General features: G+C 45.3%; 4 protein-coding genes across 9 annotated transcripts in view; 1 reads left to right on the forward strand and 3 right to left on the reverse strand.

Annotated features, from left to right (window-relative positions):
- Nucleotides 1–1,266: 1,266 nt before the first annotated feature.
- Nucleotides 1,267–3,642, reverse strand: LOC143343547 (uncharacterized). The gene is made up of 5 exons (XM_076768527.1): nt 3,512–3,642; nt 3,094–3,401; nt 2,758–2,992; nt 2,173–2,513; nt 1,267–2,021 (listed from the first exon to the last, which is right to left on the reverse strand). The coding sequence occupies exons 1-5, from the start codon at nt 3,640–3,642 to the stop codon at nt 1,744–1,746; spliced, it is 1,293 nt and encodes a 430-aa protein (XP_076624642.1). The 3' UTR covers nt 1,267–1,743.
- A 592-nt stretch (nt 3,643–4,234) lies between these two features.
- Nucleotides 4,235–6,565, reverse strand: LOC143343762 (uncharacterized). The gene is made up of 2 exons (XM_076768983.1): nt 5,638–6,565; nt 4,235–4,566 (listed from the first exon to the last, which is right to left on the reverse strand). The coding sequence occupies exons 1-2, from the start codon at nt 6,563–6,565 to the stop codon at nt 4,235–4,237; spliced, it is 1,260 nt and encodes a 419-aa protein (XP_076625098.1).
- Nucleotides 6,566–12,474: 5,909 nt separating this feature from the next.
- Nucleotides 12,475–17,897, forward strand: part of Stac (C2 and C2B_Munc13-like domain-containing protein staccato) — a 32,647-nt gene continuing 27,224 nt past the window's right edge. For 2 of the 6 annotated variants that reach the window (XM_076769968.1, XM_076769970.1), the window contains exon 1: nt 14,258–14,837. In XM_076769968.1, coding sequence (XP_076626083.1) covers nt 14,365–14,837 — 473 coding nt within the window. In that variant the 5' untranslated portion in view covers nt 14,258–14,364. Of the gene's footprint in view, nt 12,627–14,257; nt 14,838–17,897 lie in introns of those variants that run through there. The other 4 variants (XM_076769972.1, XM_076769975.1, XM_076769971.1 and 1 more) reach the window with 4 other exon arrangements.
- On the reverse strand, nt 16,527–17,775 carry LOC143343767 (trypsin 3A1). The gene is made up of 5 exons (XM_076768991.1): nt 17,695–17,775; nt 17,530–17,627; nt 17,383–17,465; nt 16,956–17,232; nt 16,527–16,831 (listed from the first exon to the last, which is right to left on the reverse strand). The coding sequence occupies exons 1-5, from the start codon at nt 17,726–17,728 to the stop codon at nt 16,547–16,549; spliced, it is 777 nt and encodes a 258-aa protein (XP_076625106.1). The 5' UTR covers nt 17,729–17,775; the 3' UTR covers nt 16,527–16,546.

Consider the following 17,897-nt stretch of genomic DNA (forward strand, 5'->3'; position numbering starts at 1 on the left):
TTGTTCCCCCGCCTCCACGTTGACTCGACTCTGCTACGGAGTTTTTAGTCGTTATTCAGGTAGTGGTACCGGACGAACAAAAATGTTGAAAATATATTTTTGCCTTTGATGGTATTAAACGAGTCCAAATAAAAAAAAAAATACTGACTTTTACAGATTTATTCGTTGTTCGTGTTCGTTGCGATTTAATGACACTTCTGGAACAGAGGGTAACCGTCATCGAGTTTTTGGCGGGAACATTTTTGCCTTTTCGCTCCCCCCTCTGCCCGACTTACGCCGCAATAAATAATATCCGCTTTCGACGGTCCGATATAATAAAGATATTAAGTTTAATTGTACAAAGCCTGGCCTCCCGCCGCCACGAGAGAGCGACAGAGTTTCAGCGCGTTATTAATATTTAAACAAAAGCTCCGTTGAGAGCTTCTGCCTTTGTGGCCCGGCAAAAAGCCAGCCCCTCTTATAGCCAGGCGAATAAAATCCCAGAAAGAGCACGAGACGCAGTACTAATTAATTACTACCAATTGCAAGAAGAAAACAAGCCACGAGAGGGAGTTTTTTGCCAGCTTAATCTTTGCCCTACCCTTCGCTGAAATAACTTTGCTACCATTTTCGTGGCGGTCGCCCTGTAGCGGAAATAAAACCATTCGAAGTCTTTATCCTTAATTAAGGTTCCGTATGGATGTCTTCGCGCGAGGCTAGCATTAGCGAAATAAAAGGAATTGAAAATCCTTTTCAATAATTTTTTGGCAAAGAGCTGTGTGCAACTCTTTTTTATCGAATATAACAACACTTTGAATACCGTTTTTCAAAATGAAAAAATAACTGCATCGATTTTTGAGTTTGAAACTGCTTGCAAATTATTTATAGATCCTCCTGGGTGTAATAGAAATTATTTCTGCTTATCCAGATAAGCTAATACAGGACGAACACTTTTCAAGGTTTGAAGGAATTCACGGTCCAAGAAGTGACTCTACTCAAAAATTGTATATACTTACCAATTTCTGTGATTCGAATAGTCCAGTTGAGTTGCTAGTTCCAAGTAGTTTCTAAAGTTGCGGAGAACAGCTATGTACAAGTTTCGAGGTTTGCCACGTGGATAGCTTTCGAAGCATCGACCAGCGTGGTCAAGGAAAGGCGTGCAGAAGACTAGGGAAAATAGATACACTCATGACATATAGATTCGAAGGTTTATTTTTTTTTTTTTTTTGTAACATGTACGTGTACCTGTACACAAAAAACATAAGTGGTGTTATATACAGTCGATTTTGTGCGCCGGTGCCGGAGAAACGTGGTTAGAAGAATCGTCACACTGAAAACGAAAAGCGGAGGACGCGTTTTACCCTAGTCGAGTTAGCTTCGTCTATATGTACAGTCGTGCTACTGGTGCTCTTACGGATTCTGGTTGCGGACAACGCCCAGTTAACATCTACACGGCTCGAGGACAGTTACAAAAATATATATTACACAACCAGTTAGGAGGTAAACGATCGGATAGAAGTATTACTACGTCGCGATGGCGCTCTAGATTCCCGCAAACGCCCCCTCTTCGTTTATACGCTTTTAACGGGTTAACACATTCTTAAAAAGTACATCACACGGGACAACGATCGTGGAACGGAAAGTTTTCGATCCCAAAACGTCACGAGGATTCTCTCGGTACTCCGTCGCTTGCACAGACATCGTTCTGGGTGTTTTGTTGGTCTCCGGAGACTCTTGCTTCGTATCAGAGTCGAGGGGAACCCGTCACTCCTCGTAACGAGGTGGTACTCGCGAAAGACCGTGAGACGCGTGCATGGAACGTTTCACTTTCTCGGGGAACATGTCCACAGGCTTTCTGTGGTACTTCGACGAGGACGGTTGCTCGAGCTGGCCTTGTTCGGGAACTTCGTAGATCGTAGATGACTTCTTCTCTCGGGATCTATGCGATTTCGTCGAACAGACGTGTGGTGGGACGTCTTTCGCGGTACACCTCAAGCTGCAGCGGCCGCAGAACATTTGCTCGTGGCTGTCAGGCTCGTCGTCTAAAAAGATGTGGTCGATTAACACTATGAAAAGCACAGGAGTCTAAGACATTGAAACCTTCAACAGCCGTTCGAAGATCTACTCCAGATCTGAGACTCTAATATAATAACGCATAGTAAACGCTTCAACAAATCAACGAGATAAGCTTACCGATTGGTCCCTTGGTAGGAAAGCTCGCACGATCATCGTATCTGCAGCTGGTCCTCGTAGGCGACTCGATCCTCTTGCTCGACAGGTTACCGCAGCGATTGCATTTCCTCGGTTTGCTCAGCTCAGACTCTATCAGGTGGTCCATCTCTGGTTTCGCGCGGGCTCGTCGAGACTGAATTGGCAATGCTGCGGCATCGTATCGATCGGACTCGCCTCTCGACGGTGTCCATTGATGATAGTCCGCGGTCGATCGCCTCATTAGACTCTTCAGCGAAGTTGGGACGAAGTCTTCTTCTGATAAGGGCACGGGAACGTCGTGCTCGGCAACGTTGCGGTAGCACCTGGCCACAGTAACGTTTCAGGGTTAAACGCAGAAATGACTAGTAATAGTGACAGATCGTTACATCGCTATACCAATCTGGGGAATCGACCAAATGACCAAGGAACAAACACAGAGCAAGAAATCAAAATACTAGAGGTTCTGGTACATTGAGAATGACACCTCAATAGCTGTACCCAGCCAAGGTAGTTGATGACAACCATAGTCAGTCGTAATATGAACGATTGCTGCCCAACTATACGAACCTGGCTGATGACGAATGACCTTGGTCCGAAGCCCACACACGTTGCTGGTAACAAAGCCTCCGCGGATCTTGCTGCTGCTCAACGGCCCTCCATCGCTGTTGCCTCGACAATGCCTCCTTCTTGCCCCTCTGTACTCTATGGTTTCGCGACGTCGCGTCGGATTCTTCGTCTATCTCGTCGTAATCCTTGTTTCGGAACTCTGCCTCCTCGCTATCGTCCTCTGTCGGAGCAAGTTCTGGACGTTACAAATTTGCGACGCGTTTCTTCTCGACCCAACAGACACGAGTAACGTCGACGAACGATGTCGTTGCGAAGTTTCACGGATTACTTTTCAGAGGGATCGTTCAATTGTACCTTCCTCTTCCGCGTCCTCCTCCCCATTGTCCTCGGTGGAGTTCCCCAAATCGTCGAAGTACTTAAATTTCTCGTTGTTCCCCAGTTCGTCGTCGTAGCGATTTTTCCTCGTCGACGAGAAGTTGACGATGTGTTTCTCTCTGCCGAATTTCGAGTGACCCTGCGAATGGTGCGGCGCGTCGGGTCCGTGAGGCGACGTGTACTTGGAGTGCGGTAGATTGGAACACCCATGACCCTTCTGCAGCTTATAAGTAGCCGAGCAGGAGTAGCTCGCCACTGTATCCGAATTCCTTGACAACAGGAGGCATTCATTTTATTTCCAAGAAAAAGAATTTGAGAATTTATACTCGTAAATCGTCCTATTTAATTTCTATTCGTTTCCCACCCTGATATTACCTACCTGATGTTTCTGCAACCTGGACCAGGCTGAATTTTCTTTTGTTGATGACTCCAGTACCCCTCGGATGGACTCCGACTGTCGGAGACCGACTGCTGCACGTACTTAGGTTTATAATTTTCAACTTGCTTCATCGTTGCAAATTCTCCGGAAAAAAGCGTTCAAACGTTCACATTTGCACGTGCTCGACAAGAATTTACATATCCTGCGTCGGTTCGGTAGATCCTCTCGTTACGTCATCGTCCACCCAGTGACCAGAAAACAAAGTTCCAAAGAGACGTCGATTCGAGAGAGACACTGTTCAATTTTGTACGTAACACACTCAAATATTCGAGAAACCGCGATTATCAAAAGTATTCGATTCACGAACGGTCCCTTCCGTCATTATTCGACGATCTCGTGAAACACACTGATCGCGTATCTTCCTCGAGATCTACGAATGTCCTCGAAGCTGGAGAACTGTCTCTGACCTAGCTTCTTCGAAACCGTTTCTCTTTCAATCAGGGATTCGAGGGACCATCGAGACCCCCCTGGGGATCACAAGGGTGAAACAGAAACAATGGAGTCCAGATGTTTGGAGGACGTCAGCGTTGGTGGCTCATCCTCGATCGTCCTTCGAATTTCCCCGATTAATCCGATCGAAGCGAGATCGAGCAACGATAATAGGGACGCGCAGGGTGGGACGAGGAAATCGATCGGTTCACGATCGAGGAACACGGGGTCCTTTCACCATTTGTCGGTCTCGTTGCTGTCCTCGTGCTCCAGGGATGAGGATAGCGTGCGCTGGAACTCGTGCACCCTCTGGCTCTGCTGCTCGTGGTGGTGCTTTCGCCACTTGATCCGTCGGTTCTGGAACCAGACCTTCACCTGGGCCTCCGTCAGCCTGAGTGCGTGGGCCAGGTACAGTCGCTCGGGACCCACCATGTACTGTTGACGCGCGAATTCGCCCTCCAAACGTTCCAGCTGCTCGGCGGTGAAGATCGTCCGCACCCTCTTCAGCTTCCCACCGCCGCTGGAACACGAGCTCGAGCTTCCGTTCTTCGCGCCTCCTTCCTGGCCTGCAATTTCAAACAAATAAAAGACCAAAACTACTATTCACCCCCCTCCATGTGGGTGTTATTCTATTACTATTGACTATTTTCCCTCTGGCATGCATTTACTAAAATTACGAGCGAAAGATTGGTACTAAAACAGTTTTTTTCATTTTCCCTGAATATCTCCCTGACATTCGTATACCAGAGGATAGTTTGAAAAGGTTATGGAAACGTCAGAATGTATACCTTACTGCAGCTAAGCCACCAAAGATAGGCGGTTGTTATTGAGGCATTAAAATTTGCAATAATTCTCGATCGCTGCCAGGATGAACGAAAATTTGTCAAATTGCAGGGACAAAATCGATACAAAAATTTTCACCAGACCGCGGAGCAATCAATCTTCCTGGTGTTTTCTCATTTGTTTCCGATTGACGTTCACCCAAACTGAGCGAAGTATGCTATTTGTTACATTCTCCACGCCATTTGCTGTTCCAAACGTCAATCATCTCGTTACTTGAATTTTTTAAATAACATATTTTTGACTTCGTGACATTGTAGTTGATAAACGAATTCAACGACCTATACGATGATCTTTAGATGACCCCTAAAGGTCAATCCTAAGGGTAAGTGTGTTCATTGTTTACATACAGTTATGTGTCACTTGCATATCAATAATGAAACTTGTTTTCCTAACGAATTGTCAATTTCTAAGCTCAAGATCATTTAAAAAGTATGTAGTACCCCTTAATGTCAAATTTACCTCAATTATTTACTGATTAGAATACATAATCTAACGCTCAACATGCTGTAATGAATCTCAGATAGGCTAATAAGTATCCAAAAGTCTCTATATAACCCTTTTGTTGCATTCGAAACCTAGACGCATCTGTCGTGCGGAAACCCCTAAATCACACTTTCATGCATGCTTCTTAAACGCCCATAGGCGTTCAACGCACGGATAATTTCGATTCTGCTCAAATAAATAAATACATAATCCAAAATTTCGAGGGTAGTTTCCACCCCTTGAACCAAATATCGACAGACGATGTACCTTGCCAGAGACGTAAAAAAGTAAAAAGCAGTCCAAGCAAATACCCTGATGTTTCTTGTACTGTTGTTGCTGTCCCCGTTTCTCCCTGGGGTTGTTCCTCAGTCCAAGGATGGCATCGATGGTGAAGGATTTGGCCTGCTGTTGCTGCTGTTGCTGCGAGTGTTGCATCTGTGTGATGGCGTGCGGATGGGGCAGCTGAGAGGAGAGATTCTGTGCGGACAGGTCCGTGCCCAACAAATGCGATCGTCTCATGCGGTCCAACGCAATGGCCTCGAGATTCTGGCTACGCGGTTGCACCTGGACACCTTTGAACTCGTTGTGCTCCAGCACCGGAGGATTGTCCAGCATGCCAGCACCGCCGCGGAGTCTCTCAAGGGCAAAGTTGCCGATGTGCCCGTCCCTCGTTCTGTCCAACGACAGACTGAACTCCTTCATCCGGTCCAGGCTGTAGTTCTTCAGCAGACCAAAGTCCTTAATGTCCTTCTCGGACACCGCGAAACCGAGATCCTTGCTGTACCTGTCCAGCGCCAGCGCCGCGTGGGCGTTCTTCTGCCTGCCCTCGCGGAAGTTGAACAGAAGATCCTTGGCCGTCGGGTTCTTGGATCTGCAGAGGCTGGTCGTGTCCATCGACTCGTCGTTCTCGCTCGATCTGTCCATCGGGTAGGCCATCTCGTTCAGGTTGTTCGCGATGTAACCAAACTCCTTGCCCTTGCTGAGCGTCATCGGCAGGTTCCTCGCGGCGTTCTCGAACTCCTCGAAACGGATTGAGGTCCTGCCCGGGTCTAACCCCAAGTGAAAGTCCTTTGGCTCCACCGAGGGATCCTCCTTCGACTTGCCTATCGACAAATTCAGCTCCTTCACTCGTTCGTAATCCTGGAACGCTCTCAGCTGCGTCTCGGAGTGGCTGCTGTCGCTTCTGCAGTCGGACAGGTCCTCGACGGTCAAGCGTCCCGACGGGTCGCACGGCTCCATCATCTGGAGGGGGCAAACTTGCTCGTGCACTTCGTAGCCAACGGACGATCACGGTATAAAGTGTGTTTTAAACAAAACGTAGCGGTATCGCGGTTATTTGTCGCGAGCAGCGTCCGCTGTCTGGGGCCAAACACTGTCTTCTGAGTCCATCGTTGTACGATTCCAGCCACTAAGCACTCTGTCACGACGTTGTTCGACGGAAGAACCCGCGCACCGACATCACGCGTCCAGCAACATCATCGAAACGAGCGGTCGTGCGGGTCCGCGGCGGTCCAAGGGTCGCGCAGTTCTCGAACCGTCGGCAGAAACGGGAAAAACGCGAAGGACCGCACCGAAACGACAACGGGGGCAGCTTGGAAGGATGGCCGAACCGCGCTGGCGCTGCACAGCATCCCAGGATAATGATGTCAGGCACGAGGATCACCGCTATCAGAGAGGGTTTGCCAGCAGGACTAAGGATATCCGGCTAATGATCCCGTACGTGACGAGGGGGGTATTCACCCGGCCGTGCAACCCCCCTCCCGTACAGCCACTCTCCTAACAATCAGTCCAGCGTTGCGTTTCACCTCCGCAACCCCCAAATGGACCGCAGAATACCCCCTCGCCGCGGTCAATATTTTTTCGTTCGACGAAGGAAGCCCCTGTGCGCGGGGCGCCAGACGAATCCCGGTTGGCCGAGTCCCGCCACCACCCTGTCGCTTAGCCACGCCCACCGGGAGCACCGTGGGGGTTATTTGCGGGGAGTCTGTTACTTTTTTTCCACCCTCTGCCTCAAACCATCCAGCCAGGATCCAGCGGCGGCTCTCAAGGCTCGTTCTTCCTCTCGTCCTGCGCTAGGCCTTCCAACCCCCCTCGCGATTCCCATTAATAAGCTTTCCTCTGTAGACCAACCTGCCTCCCCCTCCTCCCCCTTAAACTTACCCTCGACACACCGACGGATAAGCTCGCGTACACCCGCGCCCCGAAGACGCAGCGTCGCTCGCCCGGCGTCTCGCGTCCTCCTTCCTCCGCTCGTCGACGATGTCATCCACGTCTAAGACGTTCCGGTAATTAGGTGGTCGTTCTAATGATGATGAGGTCGTTTAATTTTGTCCCGGTAATCTTTCTTGCGTTGTCTCGGATCGAGATAGTCGTCGGCGCTGATGAATTCACTTGGCTGAAAGGTGAGTCCTCCTGGTGATCCGTTTTGGGGAAGGAGTTGGTCGTGATCGACCTGCAGATTAATTAAACCGTTTTTGTCAATGTGCAATACGAGATTGTGCAATATTGGATTGCCTGGTAATATTCCAAATTACATTAATTAGCTATCTATCTGGTAGCAAACAGTAGGATGTATATTGAGATCCGATCAGTGCATCGGAGTAGCTCAGAATGAACAGTCTGATCCTCTGTTATGCAATTATACTATTAATAATAATTCTATATGTATCTTGGTAGCGATATGTCATTCTGCTGGCTATTCAAGTCATGCACTGTGCAGAGATCAAAAGTTGACCAGCGAGTCTGACTAGTTATAGCGTAATCTCCTTCCTATGGAGCCACCTTGATTGGTTCAGAGGATTATACTATGCCCAATCAGACCCACTAGCCAACTTCTGATCTTTGCACAGTACAACAATCCACCAGTTTGAGGAATATCGTTTTGTTCTCCAGGAGCGTTGGCTCGAAGCTAATTGAACGTGCCTATTATTGTTTACACGTGCTCGAAAATTTGAGCAAGTACGGTTTGCCTAATTGCCCCCTTTCTAGCCGAACCTTCATCCGCAATCCCCTCATTAGACGTTGACGGGTATGCGGGAATTTCAGTACCTCGGAAAACCTCTAAGGAGCTTAAGCTCAAGGGCGAGAGCTTAATTACGTCCAGGTTTTATACGTCGTGTTGACTTTTCCCCCTTCATCACCGTCTTACTTGGTTTCTTGCTGCATCCTCCGATGTATCATAATTATACGAGCGTCTTACTATGAATTCCAAGGATCGGTCGTCGAATACCGATCACGAGGCAAATCACGTCTCATTTTGAATAATTATTGAGCAACGAATTCTTGAAAAATACAAGCTACGTATTTTATTGTGTCCTTTTACTTCGAAGTGCAAAGGCACAGCAACCCCTACCGATAGGAAAATAGAGTTCATATTAATGGACGACGCAAAAAGTTCCCTGAACCCACTATGGAGTTGAGATTGAGCTATAAATCCCAAATTTACTTCGACCGCTGTTTGGATATATTTTAGAAAACCGAACAATAGATCTGTGTAATTACATCGTATATTTCCCGAGTTGCTAAGTTCGCGTGCAAGTTCCGGGGCGGTTCAAAAGACGCGCGTACAACGACGCCGTAAAATTAAACGCGAGATTGAATTTTTCATGGCCGACGTCTCGCGATTCAAACTACAAAGTGTCGTTAAAAGTATATCATCGCGGTAAGACTCGCTCGAGATACACATTTTTGTTCGTCGATTGATAAAAAGAAATATTTAACATGCTCGACTTTTCCCAGGTCATCGTTTAATTAAAATAAAAATAATTTATATGCAGAGACGAATATACATTATATTCCATTCTTCTGGCCATTATAATTTCGCTAAGGAATTTTTTTCTCGAAAGTACGTAGGAATTCGGGGGTATGCGTATTCACCAAAAATGCTCATAATTCACCCCTCTAGCTAAAAATAATTTTTTTAGAACAATCTGAAATTTTTTTCCCCCTCGAAAAATAAGAATCGATTTAAAAATGTTTAGCGCGTCTGTGAGTCTTATTGCGTCCCTGTTCGTTCGTTATTCCTGCTCTGGACCAAGCTGCGAGCTTAAAAAGGTTAAGAACCATTGCTCTAGCGTCTGGAGCCTCCGCCAAAATCGTTCCACCCTGTTCGCACTACATTCAGAGTCGGTAATTATTAGCTTTCGAGTGGAAGGAGCTTGCCCGCCGCTGGCAGTATTGAACGAGATTAGCGACAAATGTTTAAATTAAATGGGTAGAGGAGCACCGGGGGACGGACGTGGGAGGGGTAAGGTTGGAAAGAATTTCTATTGAAGCCCGATACCCCATCCTCCCCAAAGCCCCGGGCCAAATGACTTGCGATTCACCCTTATTACGGGCGGAAATTTATCACGGAAATTTCGGAGAGTATTTTACCCGGATAATTGCTCCGCTTTATAAGAGCAGCCCTTACGTGCCAATATAGAAGGCGAAGACGACGATCCCGGGTCGAGAGTTTCGTTCGCTTCGGCGGATCTCCCTTCGGCCGAGTTCGCCTTCCGTACTGTCTTTAATTAGTCGCGGGGCGTTAAAAATGAACACGCCCGGATGCGCGACTAATTTCATCCGCGCGATTATGGCCGTGTTTGTCAAGTCGAATTACCTAGAGGAAGTCGAGTCCTTTTCTTTGCCTTCTCCAATCGAGGACGACCGTGAAAATTCTTATGCAAATTGCTTTCCAAGTTTTCAGCAATTATTAATGAAATTAAATGGATATTTTACTCGTAACAAAAGTGGTAGACCTCTGATCTTTTTTTAAAAAATTCTCCCCTTCATTTTCGATGTTCTTTCGGCGTTACACCCTTCTAGGTTGCACCGTCGACAGTGTGGCATCCTGTCCACGACCAAACTCATCCAGCGTCCCAAAGAAGCTCGCAGGGATACTCTAGCGCGACACCATCGCTGCTCCCAAAAGCGATGACGCAAATTGACTCCGTCGCGTCGATCAATCTCTGTTACGGCCTCGCAACGCGCCGGGGTTTCTCGATAATCGCGGGATCATTAATAAAGCAAACGAACCTCGCAAATTGCCTCGAAAATCGAACATTACCGTAATGTCGAGACACGCGGGCTCGAAAACAATGGAGAACGGACGGGGGATGGTAGGTAAAATCCACAAACACGGTCGCGCGGGCGCAAACAGCCCCTGGTTTCGATGTAGATGTCACAGAGAAACGCGCGCAAAACGGACGCAGTCCCGTTCCTGGTTTCTCCGACGCATTCTGCCGCCTTACTCCACCCTCTCGCGCCCACCTCCACCCGGACAACTACGGTTCTCGTTCCACGCGCGATATTAAAGCCATGGCAATTAGCGGTGGGGGTTGCACGAGAGGGTAGAGGCCGAGGGCGACAGTTTCAGCCAGCTTTCGCAGTCGTCCGACTGGTGGGGCTGCCACGGATATGATTGGCTGTCAGTGGGGTTAATCCCAGGCCCGGCCACACCCCGACACGTCTCAATCCACCCTGCTCCATACCCCCGATCGCCCGTAGGTTTTGCAGCACCAGCGTTGGGACGCCGGTTTCGCTCGCGGGGGGAGACGTCTTTCGGGGAAACGCAAGGTGGATTGATTGAGATCTTTGGTACGGCGACCGGGCTGCTAGGAAAATCTTGATGGACTCTTTTAGGGGTAACGTGTGCCGAAAAAGTGCCTGCTAATTGGCAGAGACGTTGGAGCCTAGCTACGTCGAATTCTGGAGGATGCGATCGTTTAACTAGGGGAACATTTTGAGACGTCGATGGGGCAAATGTTTTTTAAATTCGTAATCCATAGTCCTTGTTAGATGATGGATTACACGTGTTAGTAATTTCTGATGATTTGACCCCCTAACTATGGAGGTCTTACTGTCTTCAACGCAAATGCTTTATATTTCGTCTCACTTTTTATGAGGAACAAATAATTCTCTTATCAGGTTTATCTTGAATACTGACAAGAATGCACGGATGGAAAAAAATTCCGGTTGTTACGCGAGATAACCTTCGTAGGAGGAATTATGTATTGACTGTATCTAACAGCACGGTATAATTTAGACACTTTCAGCCAAGTAATATTTTATAGAACGTCGAAAGAGTTTGCGTCGCATTTTTAAAGATGGCGGCCAACTTAATAACGCGTAGTTAGAGGTAAAATTTTGATGAGAGATGAAAGGGGATCCCCGACCTCTAATAAGAGTCGCGGTAATAAAAATCCCTAGGTACAAAGAGAGAGAGAGTGTGGAGGGGGGGAGGAACGCAGAAGAAGGAAGCAGGAATTCCGGAACGCACGAAACAGGGAAGGCTTGATGAGCGGGGAGGTAAGGATTTTTCGTTCGAAAGATCAAAAGGGGGTAATAACGTTATGGAGCCAGTTCCTTACTTTAATGCGGTATGCTGGCAATTCTATTTAATCTGATTTCTGGTTGCGAACGAGACTCGTTAAGACCACTCCTGTCGAATAGTTCGCGTGGCTGCTCGATGCCTCGAGCTACACAACTCGCCAAGTTTCCCTAGTGACATAATGAAATTTATATAGATATTCATTTACTAAAGTAACGTGGACATCGTTCCACTTTTTTCTCATTTGCTCGAAATATAATGGCGATCTTTGAAATTCCAAAAATTGATTTTTACACGCTTCTCTTACGATTCAAATATACAAAAGCATAAAAAAAAGACTTAATGAATAGCGTGACAGGGGATATTCTCTAAAAGTTTCGAACAGACGAGTCAAGTGTTTCTCGAAATACCGTGTCGATTTCAAAGAACGAGTTAAGAATCGCTCTACAATTTGAGTAAAGCTGCACGAGACTGGCGAATGGCGCAATTAGTGCGTCAACTACGGGGAATCGAACGTAATAATTGCTTAAAGCAGTTCACGAACTTTGTTCTTGTGAAAAAAAAATACCAAAATAGATGGTACCCAAGTGTTCAGGCGTACGTAATCGGTGACGGGATAGCAACTCCGACGGACACGGTTTTGTTGACCAAACCTGAACGCGACACGTTACGTGTAATGTTTTCACCCCACTTGCGACACCTTATAATTCATCTTTCACGGCTGACGGCTGCGTCCAGGTGGGGACATTGTTTCTATGAGCACAATAAGGCGGCTTCCTCGCGAATAGTCGCGTCCATGATAGTTTTCGGTGTGCTGCAAACGATCCGATGAAAATTATCCAGTGAAAATTACTCACCATCCGCAGAGATGCTGTCCTGGATAGGCTTCAAACGAAAGCATGCGTATCAACCGAAGGTTGCCTACGATGCCTACGAGGACAAATGGATTAAGACCATGCCAAAAGTGCTTTGCGTGGGAGTCAGACCCATGTAAGTACGAAATACGTCATTGCAATAAATAGATTGTATTTTTGCCACTGTTGATGATGGTACAAATAGATTTTGTTTTAAATATACGACACAGTAATATATGGCCAAAATTACTTATCGAATTTCAATATATTGCATTTCCGTACCTATTCTTTTGAGAAATATTGAAAGCGGACGTAGAATATGTGTACTGTACATCATCGACATACTTGGTAATCTTCTATTGTGATTAATTGTTTTAACTGTGAAAATATGTTCAGGTTTTCGATCTAAAGGTCATTACAAGGTCAATATATTATAGACAGTTCAATTTATTTGTTCTGAATATCGTTTCGGATGCAAACAAAACATTTGTGACCTTGAAATCTCAGAAAACGACCTTGACTAGAGAACGTTGCCATAATATTTACCTCTACTAAGCAAGCAATGTTTTCCTTTGACACGTTTGTGTCATCGAAAATAGGAAATACTTAGGTTCATCATCATGAATGGGCATCCTGTATATTGCATCGAGAAAATAATTTAAATAATCGTTTCAAGTACGAGCCTACGTCGAACATTTATAAAAGACATTGGGATAATTATCAAAACTCGTCTGAATCAAACAGCTTTTACGAATTCCTCAACGATGTGCTCCTTGTATTACAATTATCGTTAAAAGATTGTCGCTGATAAGAATAATTTATCACAGTCAGTGTTCCACAGTTTATTTAAGTGCTATAACGATTCGAAGAGGCAAACCATTATTATCAACAGGCTGCCTATTTTCAGAAAAATTCTTTTTTAATAATGTGAGACCTTGTGTTCCATTTAAACTAAATTCGTTTGTTCTTTTTAAAGAATTGCGTAATATTTAATGGCATCCTCAGAATCCATGACATCGCAGAAAACCTCTTTAATCCGTGTAATCGCCGCGGAAAAATACTCAAACAAGTAGCGTACTCGAGCCTTTTGACATGGATTTTCTTTCGTGCCTCTGTGTAAAAGGTGACAATTGAAAGGATAATGGCTGCAATTGTTTCCTCGAAGGTCCTAGTTCGATAATAGTCGATAATCGTCGTCGATAACAATCGTTCTCGCGCGATTGTTTGCTCGGGGTGTTCTCTCGTGACGTCATTGCAATTTTTACTATCAATGTTGCACATTATTGGTCAATTCGCGATCTTATCTTGGTTTTTTCCTAATTAATGTTCGATGATGGAAGTTTTGGTACTTGGAAAGTGCGGTATCACACTCTGGGGAATCACGTTTAGTTGCTGTTTATAAAGGCTGATCCAAAAGTGGCCTTACATCTTGAAATATAATTTTAACTCACCGTAACATTTGCACCGTCTAAACAAATAGACCAGTCGTTTTCTGGAGTTCGTTTTCCAATCATGATGAAGCATTCAAAGTATTTAGGGTGGCCTGGTTGGGTGGGACACCCTGTACAGGGCCAAACCGGGGATTTCTGATCAGGAACAATCTCGGGTGCCCCTACTCCGTACACTCGGGCTTATGGTCGCTTAGACTACGTGCACACTCGGTGAATATTTACCGACGACTGCTCAGTTCTACTCTCACGTGCGGGAGGCGCACACGGGGCGCACTATGCCACGAAACTAATCGGAATAAACAATCGAAACGGAACTCTTGCAAATACAACGCTCCGGTGGAGGTACGGAACTTTTACATGGCGCAACTTGAAACAAACAACGAAAATAATATAATACGCGTTGCAATTAAGTAATCCGTACGAATGATGTTAACTGATTTAGTGAAACTGAGGCGAAGACGCAGGAGATGTTCGAGTATCCCGAATATTGAAAATCAAGACGTCGTAGAGACTGAAAAATCGTGTGATTCGATCGAGTACAGGGAGAAATACTTGGGGAATAGGAATCTTTCGATAATGACCGACGACGAGCCCGATCTGTGCCCAAAAACCAACATGAAGTCGACCAGGAAGCAACCAAGAGCCAACCCTTTGACGAAATTGACGATTAAAAAGTCCACCGATCGTTATGTTACCGTTGGCGTCGAGGAACTGTCTGTGATTCCAAACTTGGATTGGCAACCAGTGAACCATGACAACGTCACTGACAGAGTGAAGGTCAACAACGTGTCGCAGAAGTATGGCAGCCCTAAATGCAGCAGCACGTGGTTCTTGAAGTTCAGGCGCCAGGTGCTGAGGAGCTTGCAGAACAAAGTTTACCCCGCTGTGGCGACAGGGTGAGTTCCTGAAAACGTTCGCCATTTATGGTTTTATTGGTCAAATACCTCCGTTGTACTTTTTAAATTGGACGCGGTCAAAAATGGGACTTGAAATCACGTTTGAATATATTTTTATATCACCCACTCTGCGTCAAAAAAGGGCTTGTGATTGTTCATTCCAATTTGTTAAGTGTAGTAATTGTAGTGATTTATCTAGACGATAGACCCTTCATTTTGGTATCACATATTATGTGTTTAGAGCGATACTTGAGACATGGTTTCTTAGCGTATGTTGTATTGGCCCACAGAGTTTGAAATTTGTATTATTCGGCCCTTTTCAAAGACAGTTTGTCGACCCCTGGTTTAGACGAGTCTTTTATCTAGCCTAGCGATAAATAGACGGATGTGATAGTGGGCTTCTCACGGTCTGGTACGAAGACACCTTGCACGTGGCCGGGGAGTTTAAAGACCCTCGATCCGCCGGTGGAAAAGCAGTCGCGGTGACTAGGTAGGGTAACCTGCATGGGTGAGTCATTCGAGTAAATGACAGCGAGCTGGTAACGCTCGCGTGCCCACCGTCGAACAATAACAGTCGAAACACCGGACACGCTCCGTTCACGGAATATTTAAGCGATTCATCGAGTTTTGAAATCGAGGTGACGGGGATCTCCAACACCGGTCGCCATCTTGACACATCGACGGTCACGTGATCGTAATATCTCTCGTGGCGCCAATTTGGACCATCTGGACCGACGTTACAATTTATTAAACTCATCGACTTCGTTAGAGATCAAATCTCATGTCGAATGTTTCTTATAATTATATTCTGTAAACGTTAATTGGTTCAGAAAGGTGTCTCAAGCTGTTCCTTTCCAAAAACAATTGTCAGTTATTTAAATTCGCACAAGTTAACGCATAAATTCAATTATCGTTTAAGAAAGTAAATAAATCGCTGTTGATTGGCGACGTTCGAATAAAATTGTTCCCTTCTGTGTGGTTTTACGATTGAAAATGGTGATTCTCGCGTCGGCGTTTATGCGTGCCGATAATACGAAGCGGCGCGTGCACAATAGATTCTAATTACATATTACCCGAGGGCTTCGAACTTCATTCAGCCCTAAGTACACGGTACGTGCGTCGTGTGGCTGTGTTCGCAGCAGGATCTTGCGCAGAACGTGCGTAATGGACTTCCGGCGAGCATCGAACCTGAACGCGCCGGGGTCCACGCTTTCTGTCCTTCTTGGAAACCATTGTTTTCAAGCTATTCCTTGACACATGAATGTGTAATCGTTTAACAGACTGTAGATTCATAATATTTAACAGGTTAACAACCACACATTCTGAACAGACTACTATCTACCTGCTGAGAATTTATAAAAATTTCTTTCACAAAAATAAATCCAAAAGTTCTTTACCAATTTACGATCGATGGCTTCGTTTTCGAGATACAGGCAAACAAAGTTTAGTGGTGTGATTCTCGACGGACGCCATCTTTATCTCAATCAGCTGATCGCGTGGCGCCACTTGCATTTCGCGCGTAAAAGCTTTGAATGCTTATATTTCGAAAACGAAGCATCAGATTGCAAAACGGCAAAGGACTTTTCGATTTCCCATCGCACGAGAAATTTGTTTTTAAATCAACTAAATGATTTAAGGAGGTGAAACATCATACATCTTGCAATTTATTTATTTTAAATATGTCTCCGATTCATTTTTGCTGCTTTCGATTATAAATTTGTCACTTTTCTGATCCAGCCACGATAGTAAGAGACTTTCGTGTAAACCCCTGACACTACGCCACACTTTTGGCCAAAGGATACGATACCATAAATAGTGTTTTTACTTGCCAACGGGCCTCCCGAGTCCCCGTAGCACGAGTCCTTTCCGTGACTTCCGTAACAGAGATGCTGTTCTTCTTTCACGAGAGTATTGTACTCCGGAGATTCGTCAACGCAAATTTCGTACGGCGTTCGACGAACGTAGACACCCATCAGGACATTGCTTATGCTTGTCTAGAAGAAAATCGCGGATCTATTAAAAAATTTGGATGTTATTTTATCGAAAGCACGATGAAATTTTTGTATAAATCCGAACTCTGACCCTTAAAACGGAGCAACCAAGGAGAAAGGAACTCACGTCGCTTCGAAAATCAATGTAACCCCAGCCACAGACGTACAGTTTACGAGGCGGCTGGCTGAACTCGTCGGGCAGCCGAACAACTCTAACTGAATTCGAAAATCGAAAAGGTGGCCATACTTGGAATAACGCGATGTCGTGATAGAACATGCTGGAAAACCAATAGAGAAACGTCGTGTCGTTGTACGCGTATAAGTTAGTAATTCTGTGCAACGATCCTCCATAAGGCGTATTTGACCCAGCGCGTACGTAATAATCTGCTATGTCGTCTGAAACCCTGAACAATCCATACAATATGAAATATTAAATGTAACTATTTTATTAAATCGAACACAAAGTAAATTAGAAATTGCATAATATTAAGAACTATAAAATTAGAATTAACATCACTGAAATTGCAACATTTTCTCGGTACTATGAAACTTACAGACAGTGAAGAGCAGTGATGGCCCATTTTCGAGACAGTATACTGGCACCGCACACGAATCCATGAGAATTATGCAAAGACAGCTGAAATCATTATTGTTATTCTCGACGTACTACAAATTTGCATGAAAAACAAAATTAATTGTACCATGAATGGACGCTGACTTATGTGAACGGGTCGTCCTCCGATAATTTTTGTCTTTGCAACGCAATTGACGTTTTTTATTCTCGTTGTAATCGCGAACCCTGTACATACACAAGGTGGCCTTTAATATAATTAAAAGGGAAGCTGTAGAAAATAAACAATACTTACACATTAAGTAGAGAATCGTTGTTCCAGCGCGCATTCTATTATACTTACCACTCGCGCGAATATGTTAAATAAATCTGCGTGACAAACAGAACGCTCTGCATCTTCTGAAACAATAAAAGTTACGTTGCAATGCGTTCGGAGAATTTATTGCTATTATTATCTGCAAGAACTGAGCCCGAACGCGTTAAAAGCATAATGTATAA

This window comes from Colletes latitarsis, chromosome 7 (genome assembly GCF_051014445.1).
Source record: "Colletes latitarsis isolate SP2378_abdomen chromosome 7, iyColLati1, whole genome shotgun sequence".
Taxonomy (NCBI): domain Eukaryota; kingdom Metazoa; phylum Arthropoda; class Insecta; order Hymenoptera; family Colletidae; genus Colletes; species Colletes latitarsis.

Coding starts and splice junctions, on each gene's coding strand:
- LOC143343767 (XM_076768991.1), bottom strand. CDS start 17,728: ATGCGCGCTGGAACAACGATTCTCTACTTAATGT. Junction 17,628..17,694: donor AACGATTCTCTACTTAATGT/GTAAGTATTGTT, acceptor GTGTATGTACAG/GGTTCGCGATTACAACGAGA. Junction 17,233..17,382: donor ATCACTGCTCTTCACTGTCT/GTAAGTTTCATA, acceptor TGGATTGTTCAG/GGTTTCAGACGACATAGCAG.
- LOC143343547 (XM_076768527.1), bottom strand. CDS start 3,642: ATGAAGCAAGTTGAAAATTATAAACCTAAGTACGTGCAGCAGTCGGTC. Junction 3,402..3,511: donor CCAGGTTGCAGAAACATCAG/GTAGGTAATATC, acceptor CCTGTTGTCAAG/GAATTCGGATACAGTGGCGA. Junction 2,514..2,757: donor GGTCATTCGTCATCAGCCAG/GTTCGTATAGTT, acceptor TACTGTGGCCAG/GTGCTACCGCAACGTTGCCG.
- LOC143343762 (XM_076768983.1), bottom strand. CDS start 6,565: ATGGAGCCGTGCGACCCGTCGGGACGCTTGACCGTCGAGGACCTGTCC. Junction 4,567..5,637: donor ACAGTACAAGAAACATCAGG/GTATTTGCTTGG, acceptor TTGAAATTGCAG/GCCAGGAAGGAGGCGCGAAG.